Raw genomic sequence first — 24,133 nt, forward strand, 5'->3', positions numbered from 1 at the left:
GGTCCATTTCATATCTCTGGTACATGACTGACCCACTATTAATTATGATACAACCATATTGTAAATCAATTCAGAAAACCTTGAAATCACGGATAATTGTTTTCGGTTCTTGGTGGTTTTGTTTTCTTTGGAATGTTTGTACACAAAAGAATAATAACTGAAGTCAACTAAAGCCTAAGCCTTAAGTCAAGTTGGTAAGAAACCAAGGAGAGAAGACGTTGCAGCAGAAACTGGGTCATCCAATCTCCTCCACAACCACCTCACACACAGGTGCACCAGACCTGTAGTTACAGGTTGTTATTGGCTACAAACATTTACACATGGATTTCTTTATTCATATTTCCTTGCATGCCCTCATTTGCTTTTAACATGTGTGGCAGTAAAATATTATTGATTTAAATGTGAAAAGTTAAAGATGACATTTTCTTCCCCTCTCTCTCTCTCTCCTTTCCCTTTTCTTCTTCTTCTTCTGCCTAAACTTCAATGCCACGACCAATACCATCACTGTGATAACAGATCATGCCTAGAACAATCACTTCCTTCGGAGACCTATTATTAACAGAAGATAAACAGGACAGGCCACTCCTCTTGTTGATTATCAATAAAAACATTGATTTAAACAAACCTGCTCAATGACAATAGCAACCACACCGTACATAGGGCAATGGATTGGACTAGTGTCAGAACAAATGGTTCCTTTGTATATGAAACAAAAATGGAGTTGATTTCATTCATTTATCCATGCTAGATTGGACAAATTATAAATTATTATTATTATTCAGGAATTGTTTTTTTGTTTTTTTACAGCTGAAAGAACCAAACCTTTCCCAAAGATGGATTATACATGTAATTTTACAGCTGAATGCATTTCCTGTCACATAGCCCTTGCCTGTTTTCAAGTAAGGATCTCTTATGTCATACATCTTTGAAGGCGCAAAGCCAGTGGATGATACTCTGACAGGAGAGAGGACGACAACATCACCACTTCAGATTGGCAATTTTCAGAAAAGCACAAATGTAAACAAACACTCACACACATGTATGCACATGGATGGATCTTTTATCAACAGAATGACCTACTCTTTGAGTGAATGTGTTAAATTGCCAAGTATTCCACAGACGTGCATTCGATGTTATTTTCTCATGGAATCAACATGACACAGCATGTGACAAGGCCGGACCTTTGAATTACAAGACACTAAAATGTCTCAACCATTCAACATGTAACTTCCTTAATGTCCCATTGCCCTGATGATACTCCACTCAAAATCTTCAATTGAGTGTGAATTGAAACAATTGTAGGCAATGTTAATAAATAAATTCTATCCATTAAATCTCTTCATTTTCTTGCTTAATAATATTTGATATCTATAATATATATATATATATTAAACCAGTGTAACTTGGATGAAACCATCTCAATAAGAGGTTTATATCCTTAAATTATATATATATATATATATATTTATCCTTTGTATATGAGTGAAAAGTGTAATTATTTGTTAAATCATATTTAGTCTTCCTCTATTATAATTTGCAAATGCCAGACGAAAATATAATTATTCAGTAAAATAAGGATATATTGGCAATGAAATGACTAGTTTCAAGTTTCTTAGGTTTCCAACCACTTTAAACTTCTTAAATTTGTCTGAAACCATGATGAAGAACAAAGAATTACATGGATGTTATCACCATTTAGTCTCCTCGTTAATAAAGAAAGTTTGATGATATATCTGTCAGTACAAGAACTGCTGACCTTAACGGTTGACACATAAAGGATGTGAAACGTAAGTTAACTAATGGAGATGTTACTTCAGTAGAAGACAATTATCAAAGTCACTGGTGCAATGATGCCACAGAATAATTATCAGTTAAAATTAACGAGAGGCAGCTAAGAAATGTGTTGTCTTTTTTCCTCCCCTTCTTTCTTAATTCTAATTCATCATTTTATTATTCTGATTTAAAACCAGCAGATTTCATCAATCAAACATTTAGAATTGATAAAATATAAAGCAGTAAGAGACAGGTTTTCATTCCACAAACTAATTCTTTACATTTAAAACTCATTTAAATAAAGACAATGTTGGAATTTCACATCTACAGTGAAATATAATACATAGGACACTTTAGAGAAAAACCATTAAGTCAGTTGGTCTGCTGTGACCACTATTGGAATTTCCCATCAATTACAAAGATACATTGAACAATAATATACACACACACACTTATATATATTTATTTATTGTGTGTGTATGTATATTTTATTGTACAATGTGTCTTTGTAAATTATGAAAGAATGTGATTGTGGTCTAGTCACAGCAGACTGATAGTTTTTCTCTAGAACGGTCCATGCATTACACACACACACACACAAATATTGCACCATGTTGTATATAGTACACAGCAAGGAGGTGAACTGTCAGGGTCTTTAGACTGTTGGACAGAATGACTTGCAGTATTTATGAACATCTGCATTCAGAGTTCAAATCCTGATAGGGTCAACTTTGACTTTCAGCAGGTGATTAAAAAAGTACTAATCCAGTGTAGTAAACTGGTGGAACTGTCAGAAGGTTGGAAAAGCCAATTTAGGGGCATCTGTTCGAGCTCTTCTGCATTCTGACGGCAACTCCTTGGATAAATATTGGCATCATAGAGTAGCAAGGGTTGCAAGTATGGGCAACCGCCAGTTTTGCCTAGGTTTGTGCATATATGTGCAGATGTATGGCCAACCCGGATCGAATGGAAGTCCTGTGTACATGGTGAAAGATTAGTTTAAACACTGGAAAATTAAGCAATCCAGTAAATAATTCCCTCTTTAAGTTATCCATTTGCATGGCAATGTAAAATATTTATCCATTAGTAACTGGTATATTTTAGCTTTTTTAAAGAATTTCTTTTGTTATAATGAATTATCAACCACAGTGATAATAGTCCACTCTGCTAGGTGGATAGTGTAAGTTGACCTTGGTAGAATTCGAACTCAGAACATAAAGACAGACGAAATGTCACAAAGCATTTTGCCTGGTTCTGTTAATGGTTCTGCCAACTCACCACCAATATTAATTGAGGTTGCTTGCAGATCTTTGCATTCTTCACATTCTTCAGTCCTGAAGTATTGTTTGAAAGTTCCCTCCCTCATACAAACCCTACCCAACAAAATAAAAAAATCTAAAAAAAAACAAAAAAAAAACTGAAAACAAGCAAGAAAAGACAAATAGTGAGAAACTACAAAACAACGGACCAATACCTTATAACTGTCTACTGTATCTTTTAACCAAACTTACTGACATGGATGATAAAATAAAGGAATAAATTTAAAAAAACATTTTTTAGAAAATTAACAAATACAGATAGTAGCAGTGGTTTTTCTGTGTTCTAGGAATTTTGTAAAATAAAACGAAAGAATAAAACAAACATTACTGACATGTATTGTTTTATAACAAAAAAAAAAAGGGGGGGAAAAAGAGAGACCAAGTGATATTGACTTAAGGATATTGTCAATAAGGAGTTGGAGATGTACAGGAAAGAGAGAGAGAGCTAGATTCTTTCTGTAGGTGTGTGTGTATAGCTTGTTATATATGTGAGTATTTTCTTATGGTGTTAGGTATGAATGTAGGTAAATAAGGATAATGGCTTGGTTATCTATATTTCAGAAAGTGTGTGTGTGTGGTTTTGTAGGAAGGGTGAGTATGTTTTCCTAGGATTATTCATATTAGTTTCTATAAGCCAGCATATTTTTGCGTATGCATGTGAGAGAGGGAGGGAGAGAGAAAGAGAGAGTGTGTGTGTGTGTGTGTGTGTGTGTGTGTGTGTGTGTGTGTGTGTGTGTGTGTGTGTGTGTGTGTGTGTGTGTGTGTGTGTGTGCGTGTAACTGCAAGGTTTATTATGAGTGTAGATTTGTAAATTCCTTTATGTGTATTTATGTGAGTTGTGTATATATTAAGCTTACATGCATGTAGATGTGTGTATTCCTCTAAAGCTATACATGTATTCCTTGGCATTATACATCATGTATTCTTCATCATCATCATCATTTAATGTCCTCTTTCCATGCTGGCAAGGGCAGGAGAGTTTGACAAGAACTGGCAGGTCAAAAGACTGCACCAAGCTCTACTGTCTGATTTAGCATGGGTTCTACAATTGGATGCCCTTCCTGATGCCAACCAAAGCATACCAGTGCGTTTATTGTGGTACCAGCAGCAATAGTGAGGTCACTAAGTAACCTACAAGACAAGACCCCTCAACTGAGGTGTGTGATTAAGAAGTTCACTTCAAAACCATGTGATTTGGGGTCCAGTCCCACTTTGACAAGCGCCTACTATAGCCCTGGGCCAACCAATGACTTGTGAGGGAATTTAATAGACACAACAGTGAGAAGCCCATCGTGTGTGTGTGTGTTGTATCCACCATACTCTTGACAACTGGTGTTGGTTTGTTTTTATCCCTGTAACTTAATGGTACAACAGAAAGAGATTGGTAGAATAAGTACCAAACTTAAAACAGATACTGGGGTAGATTTGTTCAACTGACCCCACAAAAAAGTGCTTCAGTCCCATGACTGAAAAACACAAACAAACATTAGATACTGTTGCAAACCTTTGGTGAAAACAGTCACCAAAACAGCTGGGTTTAACCCTTTAGCATTCAAATTAATATGTCAGAAGTAATCCTTATTCTTTTACATTTAAAAAAATTCATCTGGTATTATCTTGTAGCTTCAATGTAATTGTTTATTTTTAGAATGACATTGCAGGGTAGGTGTGAGATACTGGTTCTGGCCAGTTTGAGCATAAAATGAGTAGAGTATTTGGGCCGGATATAGCCGGTTTAAACACTAAAGGGTTAAGGTAGGATCAGTAGATTGCAAGTTACCAAGATTTTAACGTCATACATAATTTGATCCTTCGTTAATATTTACCCTTTAACATTTAAACAAGTCATATCAGACCCAAATATTTCACTGGTTTTATGTTTAAACAGGCCAGATTCAACCTCTCACGCCTACCCTACACAATGTCGTTTCTAAAACAAACAAACACATTATCTAAAATCTCAAAGATATAAGATTAATTCAAAACAATATGAATAAATAAGCATTACATTTGACAGAGTAATCTGAATGCTAAGGAGTTAAAGGGAGGTGGAAGGCCTCATTATGTTGTACATTAGTGATATAACCAATCTTACTAATGCTAAGTGACTAAATAGGACAGAGAAGCCTCTGTTCTTTCTGTCTCAACACTAGTGCTCATCATACCTTTGAGAACCAGGTCAATTTCAAACTATTTGTGAGAGATATCAAAGTCAGTCAATGTTTGTTATTTTGTAATCTGCTCTGATACAGTCTGATGAATAAGAGGTTAGGATTAAAAGGGGAGAACAACTTCAATATCAGTTCAGTAAAAGTTGATGAATTCCTCAATATTTACTTAAGACCCCCCCCCCCACCAAAACAAAAAAAAACAAAAAAAAAAGTTTGTAATAGGGTCAAAATACACAATAACTGAGGGTGTGGACAGAAACGGAGAACATGCTGAGTGAACACGCAGCAGGACAACGCTTTGATATTGCCGCATTATTACACAATATTAGCTACTGATATTAAGACTATTATTTCAAGCAATTAATAAATAGTATGTGTGGAGGCGCAATGGGCCAGTGGTTAGGGCAGCGGACTCGCGGTCATAGGATCGTGGTTTTGATTCCCAGACTGGGCGTTGTGAGTGTTTATTGAGCGAAAACACCTAACGCTCCACGAGGCTCCGGCAGGGATGGTGGTGATCCCTGCTGTACTCTTTCACCACAACTTTCTCTCACCCTTACTTCCTGTTTCTGTTGTACCTGTATTTCAAAGGGCCGGCCTTGTCACTCTCTGTGTCACGCTGAATATCCCTGAGAACTACGTTAAGGGTACACGTGTCTGTGGAGTGCTCAGCCACTTACACGTTAATTTCACGAGCAGGCTGTTCCGTTGATTTGGATCAACCGGAACCCTCGTTGTCGTAACCGACGGAGTGCTTCCACATATAGTATGTATGCATATCAGTGTGTGTGTGCATGTGAGTGTGTGTGTGCAGACATTTGTGTATATGTGTATGCATATATGTGTACACACACACACACACACACACACACACACACACACACAATAATGAAGTTAAAATGTAAGTAAAAAGAGAAACTACATGAAAAAGTCAAATTATTTTATATTACAATCCTATGAACTTAACACCATTTACTGTCAGTTTCTTGCAGTTTGTATAAGAGGCTTCCACACAGTTTCCACCAACCAATGTCACTTGAAAGGCATTTATCAGCTGGAGGAGGAAGAAGAGGAAGAGGAACACTAGCCCAAGATTGTTATGCAGTAGGATTTGAACCTAAAACCATAAAACTGCATAGAGTGATACCCGTACCTATTTTTTTTCTGAGATGAGTTAGGTGTGGCTGTGTGGTAAGAAGCTAGCTTCACGTGGTTTTGGGTTCAGTCCCACTGCATGGCACCTTGGGCAAGTGTCTTCTACTATAGCCTCAGGCCAACCAAAGCCTTGTGAGTGGATTTGGTACACGGAAACTGAAAGAAGCTCATTGTGCATATATATATATATATATATATCTATATATATATATATCTATATATATATATATAGATATTTCCTTACTACCCACAAGGGGCTAAACACAGAGAGGACAAACGGATTAAGTCGATTATATCGACCCCAGTGCGTAACTGGTACTTATTTAATCGACCCCAAAAGGATGAAAGGGAAAGTCAACCGTGGCGGAATTTGAACTCAGAACGTAGCGGCAGACGGAATACTGCTAAGCATTTCGCCCGGCGTGCTAACGTTTCGTGTGTGTATTTATGCGTGTGTATGTCCCTGTAACTTAGTTCGGCAAAAGAGACCGATAGAATAAGTACTAGGCTTACAAAGAACAAGTCCTGGGGTCGATTTCTTCAATTAACCCTTTAACCCTTTAGTGTTTAAACCGGCCATATCAGGCCAAAATTTTCTTCCTGTTTTATGCTCAAACCAGCCAGCTCTGACCTCTCACACCTACCCTACAAAGTCATTCTAAAAATAAACAGGGACATCATCAAAATCTCAGAGTCACAAGATGCTGTACAATTAATTTAAAACAATGTGATTAAACAGGCTTTACATCTGACAGATTAATCTGAATGCTAAAGGGTTAAGGCAGAGCTCCAGCATGGTCGCAGTCAAATGACTGAAACAAGTAAAAGAATAAAAGAGTTAAAAAAAAAGGAATGCAGCCGGCGTGTTTTTCTATTTATTCATCCTGAACGTGTTGTTGACACGATGTTTCTATAGGAAATCATCACCAAATCATTTGAATTGTTCTATATTGAATTTTTAAAATAGAATTAAAATGTTAAAAATGCCGTCTCTATTTGCAAAGGAAGCAACCGAAGGAGCAGGGGAAAATTGATTAAGCACCGTTTCTTGGTTATTTCTTATCCTCCCTTTTGTACGAGTTTATCTAATGCTCGTTAGATAATGTCAGATTTGAAATAAAGGAATGTTTTCTCGATGTTTAATTTGCTGGATGGTCACAGAATTTCAATTGTACGAGTCTTTCACCAATAACATACCAAGGGGTTGAAATCCTGTTGCAGTCCACTTTTATTTTTATCATCTTTTAAGGATCAATAAATAAAAAGAGCAACCTCGTGCTGGTGCAACCGTCTCCCCATCCAGCTACCACATCCGGGATGTTTCGGTGGGTAAGAACTGGAAGGATAGAAAGGGTGCCTGCAGCTGCCTGTGACTAAATAGGTTCCTTAAACAATTAGTGAAAAGCAGGACATATGCATGCCACCAGGCTGTATTTACATGCAAGTAATGGCTGTAATTATGTGTGTGTGTGTGTGAGAGAGAGAAGAGAGAGAGAGAGAGAGAGAGAGAAGTGTCACAAGCTAAAATCTATCTGTATCATTATTTAACAAGCTCTTCCCATGCTGGCATGGGTTGGAGGGTTTGACAAGAGCTGGTAAAATCAGAAGACTGCCCTCAGCTCTATCTGTTTTGGCATGATTTCTACAGCTGGGTGCTCTTCCTAATGCCAACCAGTTGTTTGTGTGTGTGTGTGTGTGTGTCTCTCTCTCTCTCTCTCTCTCCTTGTTCCTGTTTTGGTGTGCCTGTACCCTCAGAACTTAGCAATTCTGCAAAAGAGACAGGCACAATACATTTTATAGCAAGGCAGCAAGTAAAGTGCTTTATATCTCACAAAGTAAACATAGAAAAATAATATTTTTCGATACCTCTGCCTCTCCAAGAATAAGTATGTCACAGTAATATATAAAAAAAATAACCCATTTTTAGGGATCTGTTTTCCTTTCTTTCTTCATTCTCACAACAGGAGAGAAAGGCTTGGCAAAACCAATCTTGTGCTCCACCTACATTACCATGCAGTCAATGCTGGTGACTCTTCTATGCAAGAATTGGTCTTCAGAGTCATCGATGGGATCACCAAAAAGGAAGCGTTCAACAAAGAAGAAAATAAATTCTCAGATATGAGATAAAACCACCGCCAGCTTTAAAACAAAATATTTTTAATCCAAATGTTATTACCATGAAAACAAAAAAAATTATACCTCACCCCCTAAAAGAAAAAAACAACAAAACCCTTGATTTTAGGAAATTTTAAAAACATATTTATCTTAATTCTAGTGTGAAGCACTTAGAATGTATTTTTACTTTGACAACCACTTAATGCAACGTGGTGTATTGTGACAAGCACTTAATCCTTAATCCTGTAGTTAAAACAATTGCTTTCCTGTCAATCTGAGAAATCGCCGAATTAACCCTCTTTAAACACTGCCTACGAAGCAAACTTTTTAACTTCACATTGGCAGGAAAACTAGTCTTCCTTGCTTTGCACTGGCACGTAGGATTTACACAATCTCTAGGCAAACAATCCAAAACTTGAGTGTATAGAAAATGCAGCAAGCCTTATTATAACAATGTTGCAACTTGTTAGACATGAAATGACTGAGTGTTCAGGAGATTGGACAAGTATTTTATGAGATATGAAGCCACATCAAGTACAGGCATTTTAGTTTGTGACTGGTCAGAATACTGATTCTCAAGTATAACTTAATTCAACTTTCCAAAAAGGGTAGATCTTCAGAAAGTGGTACTTTCATTAAACTGGTGTTTAGCTCTTGCCTCCATAATATAGTAAGATCTGGAGAACTAAATACTAGCTTTTTGAGTGCTACAAGTTCATATCTAGTACAGACATTTTAGTTTTTGACTGGTTAGAATATCAATTCTCAAGTATACCTTAACTTTTCATAAACTGGTGTTGTAACTAAGAGAAGGTTTAGTTCTTGTCTCAATATCTGGAGAAGTAAACACTAGCTTTTCGAGTGATGTGTCTTGTGGAAGTATTTATGATTTGCCCATATATAATATTTGTTCAACAAATATTTTAATTAGGTCATTTTAATTAGGTCAAATGAAATACACTTCTGGTTTATAAACAACTCAGTTCAGGAACTGCACTCCTTATTTGTAAGAATATATAAAGAGAGAAAGAAAAAAATCTGACGGTACTAAACACTTGGACAAATCAAAATTAAATGAAATAGATATAGGAAAAAAAACAACAAAAAAAACAACAAATAGTAATGAAAGATATCTTGTTTTCTTTTTCCTCTTGAAGAGATAATAAGCCACTTAGTAGTCAAGCTAGTAGACAGAATACAAACTTAGAGATCAGATATACTTAATAATAATGAGAGAAGAATGAGACTCTTTCAGTTGTATAGGCCTTATTACAAGTGGCTTGGGGTTAAGTATCAAAGGTTGGAATATTAAAATAAAAACCATCATCCTGTTTCTAAAGTGATGCTTTTTGATATGCGTATGTTCCCACGTATCATCACAAACATGCTGATGATGATACTAAAATAATCATGTTAGAGAAATAAAAAAAAAAAATTAAAAATCAGGATATACAAAACATTTTTTTTTTAACAAAAGGAAAAGTAGCTAAACTACTTGACTTGGTAAATCACAAAAACCAGAGAAGTTAATCCTTTCGCAAGTCACAAGAGCTTATAAAAGCCTTTTGCTTTTATAAGTTCTACTTTTTATAATGTCAAACAAGTGAAAAATTAATTTTTCATCAGATAGGACATTAGTCTAGCAGCTGCGAGCTGGCAGAAACGTTAGCATGCCGGGCGAAATGCTTAGCGGTATTTCGTCTGCGTTATGTCGTGAGTTCAAATTCCGCCGAGGTCGACTTTGCCTTTCATCCTTTCGGGGTCGATAAATTAAGTACCAGTTACGCACTGGGGTCGATGTAATCAACTTAATACCTATGTCTGTCCTTGTTTGTCCCCTCTATGTTTAGCCCCTTGTGGGTAATAAAGAAATAGGTATAACTTTCCCAGAAGGACTGGAATTTCATCTGTTCTTAAGCTAAGTCTTGAAATGCCTGAAGCAGGATCAGAACTCTCAATCAACGAACCGATATTTTAGATATCTTATCCACACCACCTTTCTTGGTAAGAAGGGGCCCAGGCAAAGGTTTCTGCAATGTGCTACTGAACAAATTCAACAGAATATTGATGCACCGTAGTGAGAGAAAAGAAGCAGGATTTAATCCCAGGGTAACACAGCAAATTTTCACATTGAAAAACACTGTGGAACAATGAACAGAATTCTAGCAGGTCTTGTCAATTAGATTCATGGACTGCAAAAAGATATTTGACAACATTCATTGGGAACTACTATGGAAGATTGCTCAAGTTTGAGCTGGTTAGGGCGGCGAGCTGGCAGAATCGTTAGCACGCCGGACGAAATGCTTAGCAGTATTTCGTCTGCTGCTACGTTCTGAGTTCAAATTCTGCCGAGGTCGACTTTGCCTTTCATCCTTTCGGGGTCAATTAAATAAGTACCAGTTATGCACTGGGTTCGATGTAATCAAATTAATACGTAAGTCTGGCCTTGTTTGTCCCCTCTATGTTTAGCCCCTTGTGGGTAATAAAGAAATTGGTATCCCCAAAAGCTATCTAAATATCATCAAAAATCTTCACAAAAACTCTGGCTGCTGTGTCAGGACAACTTCTTTTTTAGCATCATGATTGGCATCTGTCAGTGCTATATCCTCTCACCCCGTCTCTTTCTGCTAGCAATCAATTTGGCAATGACGAAGAGAACTAATCAGAGAACTGCAGGACTTTCAAGAAGTAAAATGGAAAAGCATTGTAATCCGACTTTTGGCAAAAACATTTCACTGCTAGTAGAAACCGGATCTGAGCTGCAAGTGGTAATGACCTAGTTCAAGGAACAAGTAAGACATATATCAAATACAAAAGCAGCTGTGAAAAGACAGGTGATGCAGATTGCTTTCCACAACCCAACCTCCCATCTTCATCAGACAGCGGGTTGAGGAAGATGCGGACAATCTCTCCTGTAGCGTATGTAATTAGAAGTGATGGAAGAATAGAAAGTGATGTGAAGAGCAGAATTGGCAAAGAAGGGGCCATACTCTAGTGTACGTCCCAAATGTGGATAACTACAAGCTTCAGTAGTGCAAGGAAGGTGCAGTTACAAAGTATAATAGTTCTGCAAACAGTTGTGTGTGGCAGTGAAATAACAGCAAAGGCAGAAGCTGGACATATTTCACCAATGATATTGGCAGACCTTCAAAATTACTTGATAAGATAGAATTAGAAATAAGGACATCCTTCAGGGAAGCAAAATACCTATTTCTTTACTACCCACAAGGGGTTAAACACAGAGAGGACAAACAAACGGATTAAGTCGATTACATCGACCCCAGTGCGTAACTGGTACTTAACCCTTTAGCATTTAAACCGGCCATATCCGGCCAAAAGTATTCTGCCTGTTTTATGTTCAGACTGGCCAGATCTGGTCTCTCACACCAACCCTACAATATCGTTTTAAAAATTAACAGCTACCTCATCAGAATCTCATAGCTACAAGATTAATGAATGATTAGTTCAAAACAATGTGGATGAAAAAGCATTAATTTTGGCAGAATAATGTGGACACTAAAGGGTTAATTTATCGACCACGAAAGGATGAAAGGCAAAGTTGACCTTGGCGGAATTTGAACTCAGAACGTAATGGCAGATGAAATACGGCTACGCATTTCGCCCGGCGTGCTAACGTTTCTGCCAGTTCGCAGCAAAATACCAGCAGCAGCTACACCTGCAGGACATTGTGGCCTGCATAGGCCACATTGGCAAGCAACAACTACAATGATGTTGACACCGGAAGGAAGAAAACACAAAAAAGGGCTGGTTCAAGGACAGTTAGTGTCAGACATTCCAGGAAGTCCTCGAATGAATGAGGACAGCTGGTCAGGAGTAGAGAAAACCATGGCAGATGGAGCACACAGGCAGAAGCTTACTGCTTTATATATCTCACACCGTGGGAAGACTTAAGTATAACTAAGTCCATCTCAAGAATCATCTCATCCACAAATGCTATTGTTTGTGAACAAAGCATCAAACATTGCAACATCACTTTTCTCCATTCCTCTAATAAGGAAATCATACTCACAGCTGTATTGCACCATCTGTAATGATAACGATTTCTGACTTTGGACACAGAAATATGACATTTTGGCAGTGGAGGTGCAATGGCCCAGTGGTTAGGGCAGCGGACTCGCAGTCGTAGGATCGCGGTTTCGATTCCCAGACCGGGCATTGTGAGTGTTTATTGAGCGAAAACACCTAAAGCTCCACGAGGCTCCGGCAGGGATGGTGGTGATCCCTGCTGTACTCTTTCACCACAACTTTCTCTCACTCTTTCTTCCTGTTTCTGTTGTACCTGTATTTCAATGGGCCGGCCTTGTCACTCTCTGTGTCACGCTGAATATCCCTGAGAACTACGTTAAGGGTACACGTGTCTGTGGAGTGCTCAGCCACTTACACGTTAATTTCACGAGCAGGCTGTTCCGTTGATCGGATCAACCGGAACCCTCGTCGTCGTAACCGACGGAGTGCTTCCACCACATTTTGGCAATGAAGTAGAGTTCATTTAATTGACCTCACTATCTTATGGACTCCAAAAATATGAAAGATAAAGCAGACCCAAAGAGGATTTGAACTCAAAAACATAAGAAATATGTCAGGTACTTTAACAATTCTGCTACTCACTACCTTTCCTTTATAATGATGATGATGATGATACCTTTTCTCAAAGCAAGGCTTTTCCTATAAAGGAAGATGTATAGATAACAAGTTCAGAACATTATTAGTGCCTATTTTATCAACTTTAGAGGGTAGCCACCCCATCTCTATCAGAGGTGCATAAGTCTGAACTTAGGAATATAAGATGGTACTGAAATACATCCTGTAAACTGTCTAATCTGGTTACAGTTGTAACAACCTCATTGCATTTGACTAAGTAAAGGAATCTTTCAATGGTTGCTCAATCTGCTAGAACAGCAATCAAATTCCTCTCAAATCACATCTGCTATCTTGGCAAAAAAAAAAAAATGCTTGTGGTAAGTAGCTTGCTAACCAACCACATGGTTCCGGGTTCAGTCCCACTGCGTGGCACCTTGGGCAAGTGTCTGCTGCTATAGCCCCGGGCCGACCAATGCCTTGTGAGTGGATTTGGTAGACGGAAACTGAAAGAAGCCTGTCGTATATATGTATATATATATATATGTATGTGTGTGTGTGTGTGTGTGTGTTTGTTTGTCCCCCTAGCATTGCTTGACAACCGATGCTGGTGTGTTTACGTCCCCGTCACTTAGCGGTTTGGCAAAAGAGACCTATAGAATAAGTACTGGGGTTACAAAGAATAAGTCCCGGGGTCGATTTGCTCGACTAAAGGCGGTGCTCCAGCATGGCCGCAGTCAAATGACTGAAACAAGTAAAAGAGTAAAAGAGTAAGAAAAAAAAAACATTCTTCCTCTTCCCTTTTTGACAATGATAAATACATTCTCATCTAACAGAGATGAACGATACAAATATATTGAACATATTGAACAGCTATTAGCAGACAACACTTTAAAGAATAATAATTAATGAGAAACAAAATACATTAAGAATTAAAAGATTGAATGAAAGAATATGACAAAGTAGTTCTGAAGACTGATGCAATTTTAGATCCAAACTAAAGGATAGTTTAATGACAATATTATTAGATTAAATAATCTGTCTCCACATCAAATGGATTTAAATGTTCGCAAATAAATTCTTAATTCTTATGTGGGAAGAAAATCATCCCTTCAAGAGATAAAGCAAATGGCAATTTAATAATATATTAACATTAGTTCTGACTTTACAAAGACAAAAAGGTTAATTGAAATGAAAATAATGCTCTGAGAATAGTAATGGATATTTTTAGTAACAAATTGGAATAAATGTTCTGTGGCTGAAGTCACAGTGTAAAATAAAATAAAATAAAATAAAAACAAAACAAAATAAAAATAAATACACACATAATGAACTGATGAAATAAAACATTGATTAAAATGATTCAAAACAACAAATTTCCAAATTTGATGAACAGATAAAGAAAAAATATAAAGAAATAAAAGAAAATTAAATGTAAATAAAACATTAAAAAGTAACAAAACAAAGGGGAAAAAAAAATCAAACAAAAAAATCTCAAATTATTATTACAAAATAGATTAGATTAATTTATATTTAACACATTCACAGCCATTGTTTGCTTTCAGAAAAGTGCCATTGCTAACATTGAAAGCAATTATTTTATTTACAATAATTACAATTCAAACCAAAAAATACATGTGTATAAAAGAAAGAAGAAAAAAAAATCTCTGCCCCTGCGGAACAGCTGATCTTGGCTTCAAGTCTGCATCCAAGGTGATAGAAACATTGCCACGAAGCATGCCAGTGGCATGTAAAAGGTCACTCATGCTGGTGTCACATAAAAAGCACTCAAGCCGGTGGCATGTTAAAAGCATCCAGCACACATTATAAAGTGGTTGGCATTAGGAAGGGCAGGGCCATCCAGCTGTAGAAACCAAGCCGAATCAGACTGGAGGAACCTGGTGCAGCTTGCCAGCTCTAGTCAAACTGTCCAACCCATGCCAGCATGGAAAATGGACATTAAATGATGATGATGATGTTGATGATGAATAGCTTGTGATAGCCTTCCTCTGGTGCAACCCCCCCAACTTCATTACTTAAAGGACAGTGGTAGTTCAGGGATAGGGGACATAAGATGTTTTAGCTAGTGACCAGTACAACCAGAGAATCACCTCGTTAATGACTGGCATTTATTCATCTGATGTTCCTCTGCATTGCATATGGTAACCTCAGAGTTTATGGCTGAAGCAAGAAGGTCAGAACAGAGGAATGTGTCACTACACAGTGTTCCAGATGAGCGACTTATCTTCCCCAACTGTCAGATCACCTCATTCAGTTAGCAAGTTGAAACCAAATGGCTCCAGTTGTGATAGGAAACAGGCAGCACAGAGACTCCTATTACTGATATCATCCAAAGAGAATACCCTCAGTATGGTGACAAATGAGTAGGTGCAGTCCGAACTATCAACAAAAGTTCCACAGTTGCGTAGGAGTGGCTGTGTGGTAAGCAGCTTGCTAACCAACCACATGGTTCCGGGTTCAGTCCCACTGCGTGGCACCTTGGGCAAATGTCTTCTACTATAGCCTCAAGCCGACCAAAGCCTTGTGAGTGGATTTGGTAGACGGAAACTGAAAGAAGCCTGTCGTATATATGTATGTGTGTGTATATGTTTGTGTGTCTGTGTTTGTCCCTCTAGCATTGCTTAACAACTGATGCTGGTGTGTTTATGTCCCCCATCACTCAGCGGTTCAGCAAAAGAGACTGAAAGAATAAGTACTAGGCTTACAAAGAATAAGTCCTGGGATCGATTTGCTCGACTAAAAGGGTGGTGCTCCAGCATGGCCGCAGTCAAATGACTGAAACAAGTAAAAAAGAGTAAAGAGTTGCCTTTATGTGGCTCACACAAGTGAAAACTGAGATGCAGAGTAATTCTGATGTGTGTGCACTCGTTGTCAACGAAGAAGGTTCTGTGTTTGGCCAAGCATTGCTGATTAGCTGTGTGGCTGTCTGAAGTGAGATGAGAAGGTGCATGTTGGTCAGAGGATGCTAGCAAATAATTATATTTCTTGAGAAACTGAAAACTCTTCAGCTAGAACTTTAGAATTATCATCTGCCAAATTTCCAATTACAATCAGGTGTAAAGCAAAATTTCGTCCTTGACAGTGAATGTGTTAAGAATAAGTGAAAGGAAAAGTTAAGTTAAAAAACAAGTATTAAAGTCATTAATTTTGTCATTTATGATATATATTTAAGTTGAAAAAAAAAAGAAATTTTTGATTTTCATGTTTCATTCAAAATTTTAAATATTCTGAACTGTAATTTGCATGGAAGACAAAAAACGTTAAAAAAACTATAATTTCAAATTTTAACCCTTTTATACTAATAAAATATAATTGTAGAACCTCATGGATAATTATATGTTATTTTTGTGAAATGACAGTCTCACAGAGAAAATTGCTTGGCAGGCATTTGAATGAGGTCAAACTACTTAATAGAAATTCCATAATAGAAATTGCTTCATAAAAAAAAAAAAATAGGAAAATTTGACAATTTCAAGAGATAAAAAAAAAAAAGGAAAAACGTGGAAGTTTGGCATAGCTGGCTTTTAAGCACTCTTGATAAAAATTTGTTCAAAAATTTAGCTTACTTTTATATATATATATATTATATATATATATATATATATATATATATTTTGCAGACAAGATCAGTGGAAGCCAACTTCAGGTTTGAGGGAGAGGGGTGGACTTTCACTTGACAACATAGTTTGAATTAGTTCCCTCACCCCTCCACCCCCCACATCATTTCTATGAATTTGAACACTTTATTGGCATTTGATTTTTCAGTTGAAATAAATTTTGTTGAAACAGTTGATTTTCTTGAAGAAAATCTTGAGGATTGATTAGCAAGGAGGAGGAGGAGGAGGAGGAGGAAGAAGAAGAAAAAAAGAGCAGAAAAGAGATTAAAAAAAAAAAAAGACAAGACTCAAAGTAATGAAGAGTTAGTCAAAATTAGTCAATGACTCTGAAATGATTATTAACACTCATTGAATTTGAACTGCAAAAGTTATGAAGCCAAGGGGATAAGGATTAAGGGAGCGCACAGCAGAAAGATGTCATAACAAATGACCAGAACAATCAACAGATTGTTAAAATGACACTCAGTTGAGAAATTTAAGAGAGAAAGAAGAAAAACAGAGAGATAGACGGACGGACAGACAGAAAGGGAGATTAAAGAGAGAGACCAAAGGTTAAAGAAAAATTAATTGATGTACACATGCGGCAGAAAAACCGTCTCACCGTGGGCGGCATTTTGATAAGAATCGTATAGAATTCAGAATTTTTCGGATTTTTTTCAGTGATTTTGATCTGCAATAATAGTTAGATGCAAATAATGACCAATGTCAATTAGACATTTCTACTGTTCATGCAATGCAATCAATTTGACAGAAGAGACTTAAAAGTGCTAATTAAGCACTCCATTTCTTAGGTAAAAGTATTAAAAAAAAAAAAAAAAAAAAAACTAATACAAAGGAATGCCCTGCTACTCTTGATTACAGGTCACCGAGTTGGTTCACTGATATTGGTCCATCAATCAGGGATCAGAAGAATTCGCAAATGCAAACCTAGAGTGCACAGAAACTGAAGAAGATTTTCTGTAAATATTAACACAATGCAATTAAGATTAGAAAAGAAAGACAATTATTCAAATAATTCGCTTGAAACTACTGACATACTCATTTGCAACTAATTGGATAACAATATTTTATATATATATATTATATATATATATATATATATATATATATATACATACTTTATTTAAAGCACAGAAAATTCAACAAAATCTGTTACTCTGAGTTTCTCGTTGCGGTTCATCAGACAGTTTTTTCTAGCAAAAACTGTCTGATGAACGGCAACGAGAAACTCAGAGTAACAGATTTTGTTGAATTTTCTGCTGCTTTAAATAAAGCATATTACTCTACCACTGGTATTTGAGTACTCTTTTTTTCCACCTTGTTTCACATTTATGTGTTTACTCCGGTATATATATATATATATATATAAGCTACCTTTGTGTATATAAGAATAAATTTTCATGCACATGCTAAGTAAGGATTCATAACATTGGCTCTAGATTGTTGATGAAAGAAAATTAATAATAATAATAACAATAATTATTATTATCATTATTATTACTAATTGTTTATTTCAGACTAATACAAGGCTAATTCAAGGAACTGAACTGACCAATTTTTTTTTTTTATTTGTTTTTTTCATACTGATCTCGAGTGATAAACAGAAACACTGGCCTCAGTGGAATTTGAACTTAGAATGGAGAGGAAAAAAATTAAATACAGCAACGCACTGATTCCAAGATGACTATTTTAGACCGACATTTTCTTTTGAGCCAATATGCTGCTAACTAAACGATAAATGGTTTGGTCCTCTGGGCTGTCAGGTGGAAATGTGGAGTCTATTGATCGTGATAGAGATATCAAAGAAAGTAACAGAAGTATCAGAAACGGTAAAGGGGTATTTCAAAGTCAGGTGGAAAGTGTGCATTATAAACCTATCCATTCCTACCTTGACTTTCCCTCTTCTTGTTCTAATCACATCAAAACTATCACCACCTTCATCACAGTTACTTTGCAACAAGGATTTGGATTTCATTTCCAAATTCAAGAAAACACACCACTTCTTTCTCACCCAGGTTTATCTTGAATCAATAAGGATATCCTTTACAAACTTTCACCTCAAGATATTTCCCAATTCCTCCACTTCCAACTCTATTAAAAGTAATTAAAATGTACATGCCACATTTGTCACTGCAACAGAGTTCTTATTTAAAAAGATATATATATATATATATATATATTGTAAAAAACCCCCAAAAAAACAAAGAACAAACAGTCAGCAGTCAGGCCAAGAAAGAAAGATCATAGCTGGCTGGACACGTGGAAGGAGGAGAGAGGGGCAGAGGGTGCAGGATTGAAGGATTAGAAAATATCATCATCATCATCATCATCATTTAGCGTCCGTTTTCCATGCTAGCATGGGTTGGACGGTTCAACTGGGGTCTGTGAAGCTGGAAGGCTTCGTCAGGCCCAGTCAGATCTGGCAGTGTTTCTACGGCTGGATGCCCTTCCTAACGCCAACCACTCCGTGAGTGTAGTGGGTGCTTTTTACGTGCCACCTGCACAGGTGCCAGACAGAGCTGGCAAACGGCCACGAACGGATGGTACTTTTACGTGTCACCGGCACGGGGGCCAGGCGAGGCTGGCAACGGACACGAACGGATGGTGCTTTTACGTGCCACCGACATGGGGCCAGACAGAGCTGGCAGACAGCCACGAAAATATATATATATATATATATAGACCTATCTACGTATCAATTAATTGATTGATAGATAGATATATTAAGTACTTCTGCCTTCAGTTCTCACGCTTCTTAATGTTTAAGTCCATGAAGTTGTGGACCACTACTCTGTTTGCTGTGTAATTCAAAATTGGCCACAATGTCTCTTTTCCCAAGAGAAGTAAATGCTACCTGTGGAATTGTCAGATTTCAAAATCCTTTCCTGTTCAAGTTTTCCATTTCTGTAAACATTCTTTGGCGTTAGGAAGGGCATCCAGCTGTAGAAACACTGCCAGATCAGACTGGAGCCTGATGCAGCCTTCTGGCTTCCCAGACCCCAGTTGAACCGTCCAACCCATGCTAGCATGGAAAGCGGACGTTAAACGATGATGATGATGATGATGATTCTCACAACTTTCATACTTCAGTCTTGACGATGCACGACATTTGCGTTGAAGTAAATGGGGAAACATTTCAAATACAATTTTTCTGCATTTGTATATCCCCAACGTCTATAGCATATATACTACAGTATGCATCCTGTAGTACGCATACATTTCCATTCTTCTTAAACCTTGTAACAATCCAACAGTGAGAAAACCCACACTCTCTAAGTGTCTATCGGATTACAACACCTTTTCATTCAAACAGTTACTCCTGTTAACTGCCCAATGTTTGTAACATAAATCACACTGTATGCATTGAGCTTTGTTAAGTGAAATCTTATCTGTCAACTGAAAGTCGGTTGCTAGGCTCCAAAATTCTTACTGCCAATTATACAATAATGCAGCAAGGAGCCGGTTAACACAGCAATGACTCATTAGTACATTGCCATAGCATGATATAGCATGATCGTGATATTGGTAAGCTGTAGCAGGTGATTTAGAAATGAACTGCTTTGGAAATTACTCATGCTGTGGTCAGAAGATAAATTTACTACTGAACAAAATATATTGACTGATGCAGAGACTAGTATCTGCAGAAAGAGAAATAGGTAAAAATAAACAAACAAGTATAAAAAAAACAAAAAAAAAAAAAAGATGCTCCAAAAAGCATTCATTTGGTTAAAATAATGGCATAGCAGAATCAAGCAATCTTCAAGCAATATATTATTTTTTTTTATTTTTCATTCTTTTTTTTAAAACACTTATAATTGTTACAACTGTAATTTTCTTCCCATTCATGCTGATGCAAGCTGAAAGTTAAAAACAGTCTAACCAAGCTCTCATGCTTAAATGTGCGACCCTTACGAACCCTGGTGTTTAACAAATTCTATGCTTTATGCATTACCCACTCTTAGTAAAGCTGGCTGCTTCTATACATTTCCTACTACAATGAGAGTAATGGATTGTCGGTTACGGGGGGAAGACGTCAGCTGTATGCATTGATTTTGTATCGTTTTGATTTTTACCTTTTTTTCATGTACACACATATTTTATTTTAATCGTTTCAACCTCTTTGAATTTTTCGCCTTTTTTTTATTATTATTATTATTATCCTGTCTGTATTGGATGGCTTAGCAATTATTAAATTTGCTGAGCAGGTGTTACTCGCTTGCTTTTATATATTTATGATGATAATATCTATTTTATTTCATTCATTCATTCACAGCTGGATGATCCAAACAAAGCAGCCTATAGATTATTAGCTGAGTGGATTTCTTTTTGAAAGTAAACCAGCCCCACCTCCTAAATCATAATAATAATAATAATAATAATAATAATAAAATAAAATATTGAAAACAGTAAAATCAACCCAAAACCTCAATAAACACGGCATTCAATTTGGAATTATTATACAACAAATTTAACAGGACATGAACTAATAAATAAAAAAAAATAAAAAAGGAGATGGGAGTCCCTTAAGGATATTAATACATTCTAGAACAGGGGCAGGGGATATATTAGTAGACAGATTATTTAATAGGTTACACGGTCATGCCCTACAATGTAAACAGACACATGCTAATTCTTTAGGTCACAAGGCTCTGGATGGAGGGCTTTGCATTCTAGACTGCTCCCATTTCACTATTTTAGTTATAAGTAGACAATGGCTGCATGGTTAAGAAACTTGCTTTGCAACCACATGGTTTTGGGTTCAGTCTCATTGTGTAGCACCTAGGGCAAGCGTCTACAACTATATCCCTGGTCTGACCCAATGTCTTGTGAGTGTATTTCTCCACATATGTAGATTTAATTGTTAAGATATAATCAAGAACCATGAAGTCATTACATTTGTGAAGGCATACTTGATGTGAATCTGGATTCAGTTCTTTTTTTTGTCAAAGAAGACAAAATCTAGGAATTGTCTGAATCCTGTAGAATGCACTCAGCAAGAGAGTTCCACATTTTGACCAAGTCATAAATGAGAAACAGGAACTAAGAAGTCATTGATTTACATAAAGGGGTGTTGCAAAGTCCTTGGCTTTAAGGGTATCACAAAACACCTGGTTGGAGGCCCAACTTTCAGAGTTCTTTTACAGGGTTTAGAAAAACTGAAGGGCCACTGCAAAAATATGTGAATCTGAGAGGGGAATATATTGAACAAAATCATAATTAACTGATCCTTCTGTATTTTCTTTTAGGAAAAGTCAGGAACTTTTCAATATTCACCCCTCATATTTTCACACTTTGACTAATTTGGTAAAAAAGCCCAACTTTCTACCTTCAATTTGGCTTTTGTGCCTATCCTCACCTATGGGCAAAGCCTGAAAGAGTAGATCAAGAATATATGCAGCTGAAATGCAGTTCTTCTGGGGGACCTCTGGAATAATGTCACTCAATAGGGTACATAACATGGGGATCAAGAAATCTCTTTATATTGAGTCACCACTTCTTTGCTTTGAGGTCACAGCTCCAGTACTCTGGACATGGGATTAGAATGTAGGAAGGCAGAATGAGTGGTCAGATTCTTCAAGCCAAGACAACTGGCAGGAGACCTGAGGGCAGACCAAGAACAAGAGGTTTGGATAATATTCACAGTCTCAGTTAGTCATGCTTGGGAATCCAGTCAGAAAGTCTAATGACAGTTGATTTTGATAGGACCCTATGGAGAAGGAGCCTGAGGGGACTACCTGCACAGCCCTCCTCAGAACAGTAGGCAGAGAAGATTGATGGCTGAATGGCATTGTGATTGATTTTAATTTTTTTACAGTTTTATTCTAACTGATCAATTTACCTTTGCATTTTATGCACTTCATATAAACTCGTTACCAGTTCAAGTATGCATGAGGTATATTTGAACCTGTAAGAAAGCCTTTCACTGTCATGAAGAAAATTTCTTGCAGTAGATAAGTAGGCATAAATACATTGAGTCAGTTCAAAGTTCTCCTTATTTACACTGATGGATGCATGCATTTCAGTGTAGTTATCTCCTCTTCAGCATCAGACACAGGAAATGGGTGACACTGCAAACTGACAAAGACCTAGGAATCTCTTGTTATATTTCAGTCAGCATACTGTAACTGGTTGTGCTAATTAGTAGCTTGGCCATAATAAAATACATATTTTATGCATTTAGTCAAAAGTTTGTCAATTTTCTTCTAGTTCAATTTGTTCACTTACAGAACAATATAGTGTGAAAATTATGGAGGTGCAATGGCCCAGTGGTTAGGGCAGCGGACTCGCAGTCATAGGATCACGGTTTCGATTCCCAGACCAGGCATTGTGAGTGTTTATTGAGCGAAAACACCTAAAGCTCCACAAGGCTCCGGCAGGGGATGGTGGTGATCCCTGCTGTACTCTTTCTCTCACTCTTACTTCCTGTTTCTGTTGTACCTGTATTTCAAAGGGCCGGCCTTGTCACTCTCTGTGTCATGCTGAATATCCCCCGAGAACTACGTTAAGGGTACACGTGTCTGTGGAGTGCTCAGCCACTTACATGTTAATTTCACGAGCAGGCTGTTCCGTTGATTCGGATCAACCGGAACCCTCATCGTCATAACCGACGGAGTGCTTCCACACAGTGTGAAAATTAATTAAACATTCCTTGTGTGCAGAGCATAGAACAGTTTGGGAACCACCGGAAGGCCTTTGTGTGTGTGTGTGTGACTGATAGATAACCGGTGTATGTTCCTGTAGCTTGGTGGTTCAGCAAAAGAGGCCAATAGAAAAAGTACAAGACTTTGAATCAAAAAGTACTGAGGCCGATTTGCTTGACTAATCTCATTGAGGTGTTGCCTCAGCAGAGCTCAGCAGTCCCATGACTGAAACAAGTAAATGATAAAAGATAAGAAACATATCCGATATTTTATTTGTTTGTATTTTAGACTACACGCTGAGCTGTTCTCCATGTTCAGATAACAACATGAGCTATTTCAGGTGATCACTGAATAAACCACTGGATGGTATCTGTCATTGTTATTGTTGTTTGATAGTCCCAGTTAGCAATGGTCGAGAATAGCCATGACACAGTGTCAACAGGCAGAACAAAGCAGTTGAAAAGAATATCTGTCATTAATTCTGGCCATGTTGTCCTAAGATTCAAAAGCTAAAATAATTAAGTCTCTAATTTCAGGCTGTTGACAAGGATTCATTTCCTACATCAAGGAGCTTCTGCATATTCACTTGACCTGCTAAGTTTCCCTTGAATCACACCAGGACTTTTGGGGAAACAGAAAGTAACATTAGATAATGCAGTCCTAGACATTCAACATATCAAATGGCACAGGATGGTCATGTCTGAAATGTCTATAGGTCAGGT

General features: G+C 37.1%; 1 protein-coding gene and 1 long non-coding RNA gene across 3 annotated transcripts in view; one reads left to right on the forward strand and one right to left on the reverse strand.

Annotated features, from left to right (window-relative positions):
* The window catches only part of LOC118767939, a 30,767-nt gene extending 20,196 nt beyond the window's left edge, over window positions 1–10,571 (forward strand). Inside the window, exon 5 of the long non-coding RNA XR_005003856.1 lies at window positions 10,560–10,571. This is a non-coding gene — a long non-coding RNA (uncharacterized LOC118767939). The remainder of the gene's footprint in view (window positions 1–10,559) is intronic.
* Window positions 1–24,133, reverse strand: part of LOC115224237 (serine-rich adhesin for platelets) — a 126,946-nt gene that overhangs the window by 47,343 nt on the left and 55,470 nt on the right. Inside the window, exon 3 of one of the 2 annotated variants that reach the window (XM_029795027.2) lies at window positions 17,372–17,440. The exons of the other annotated variant lie outside the window; for it this stretch is intronic. Within the exon in view, the coding sequence (XP_029650887.1) occupies window positions 17,372–17,440 (69 nt within the window). The remainder of the gene's footprint in view (window positions 1–17,371; window positions 17,441–24,133) is intronic. 2 annotated transcript variants of the gene reach the window in all.

Source organism: Octopus sinensis, linkage group LG25 (assembly GCF_006345805.1).
Source record: "Octopus sinensis linkage group LG25, ASM634580v1, whole genome shotgun sequence".
In the NCBI taxonomy this organism is placed as follows: Eukaryota; Metazoa; Mollusca; class Cephalopoda; order Octopoda; family Octopodidae; genus Octopus; species Octopus sinensis.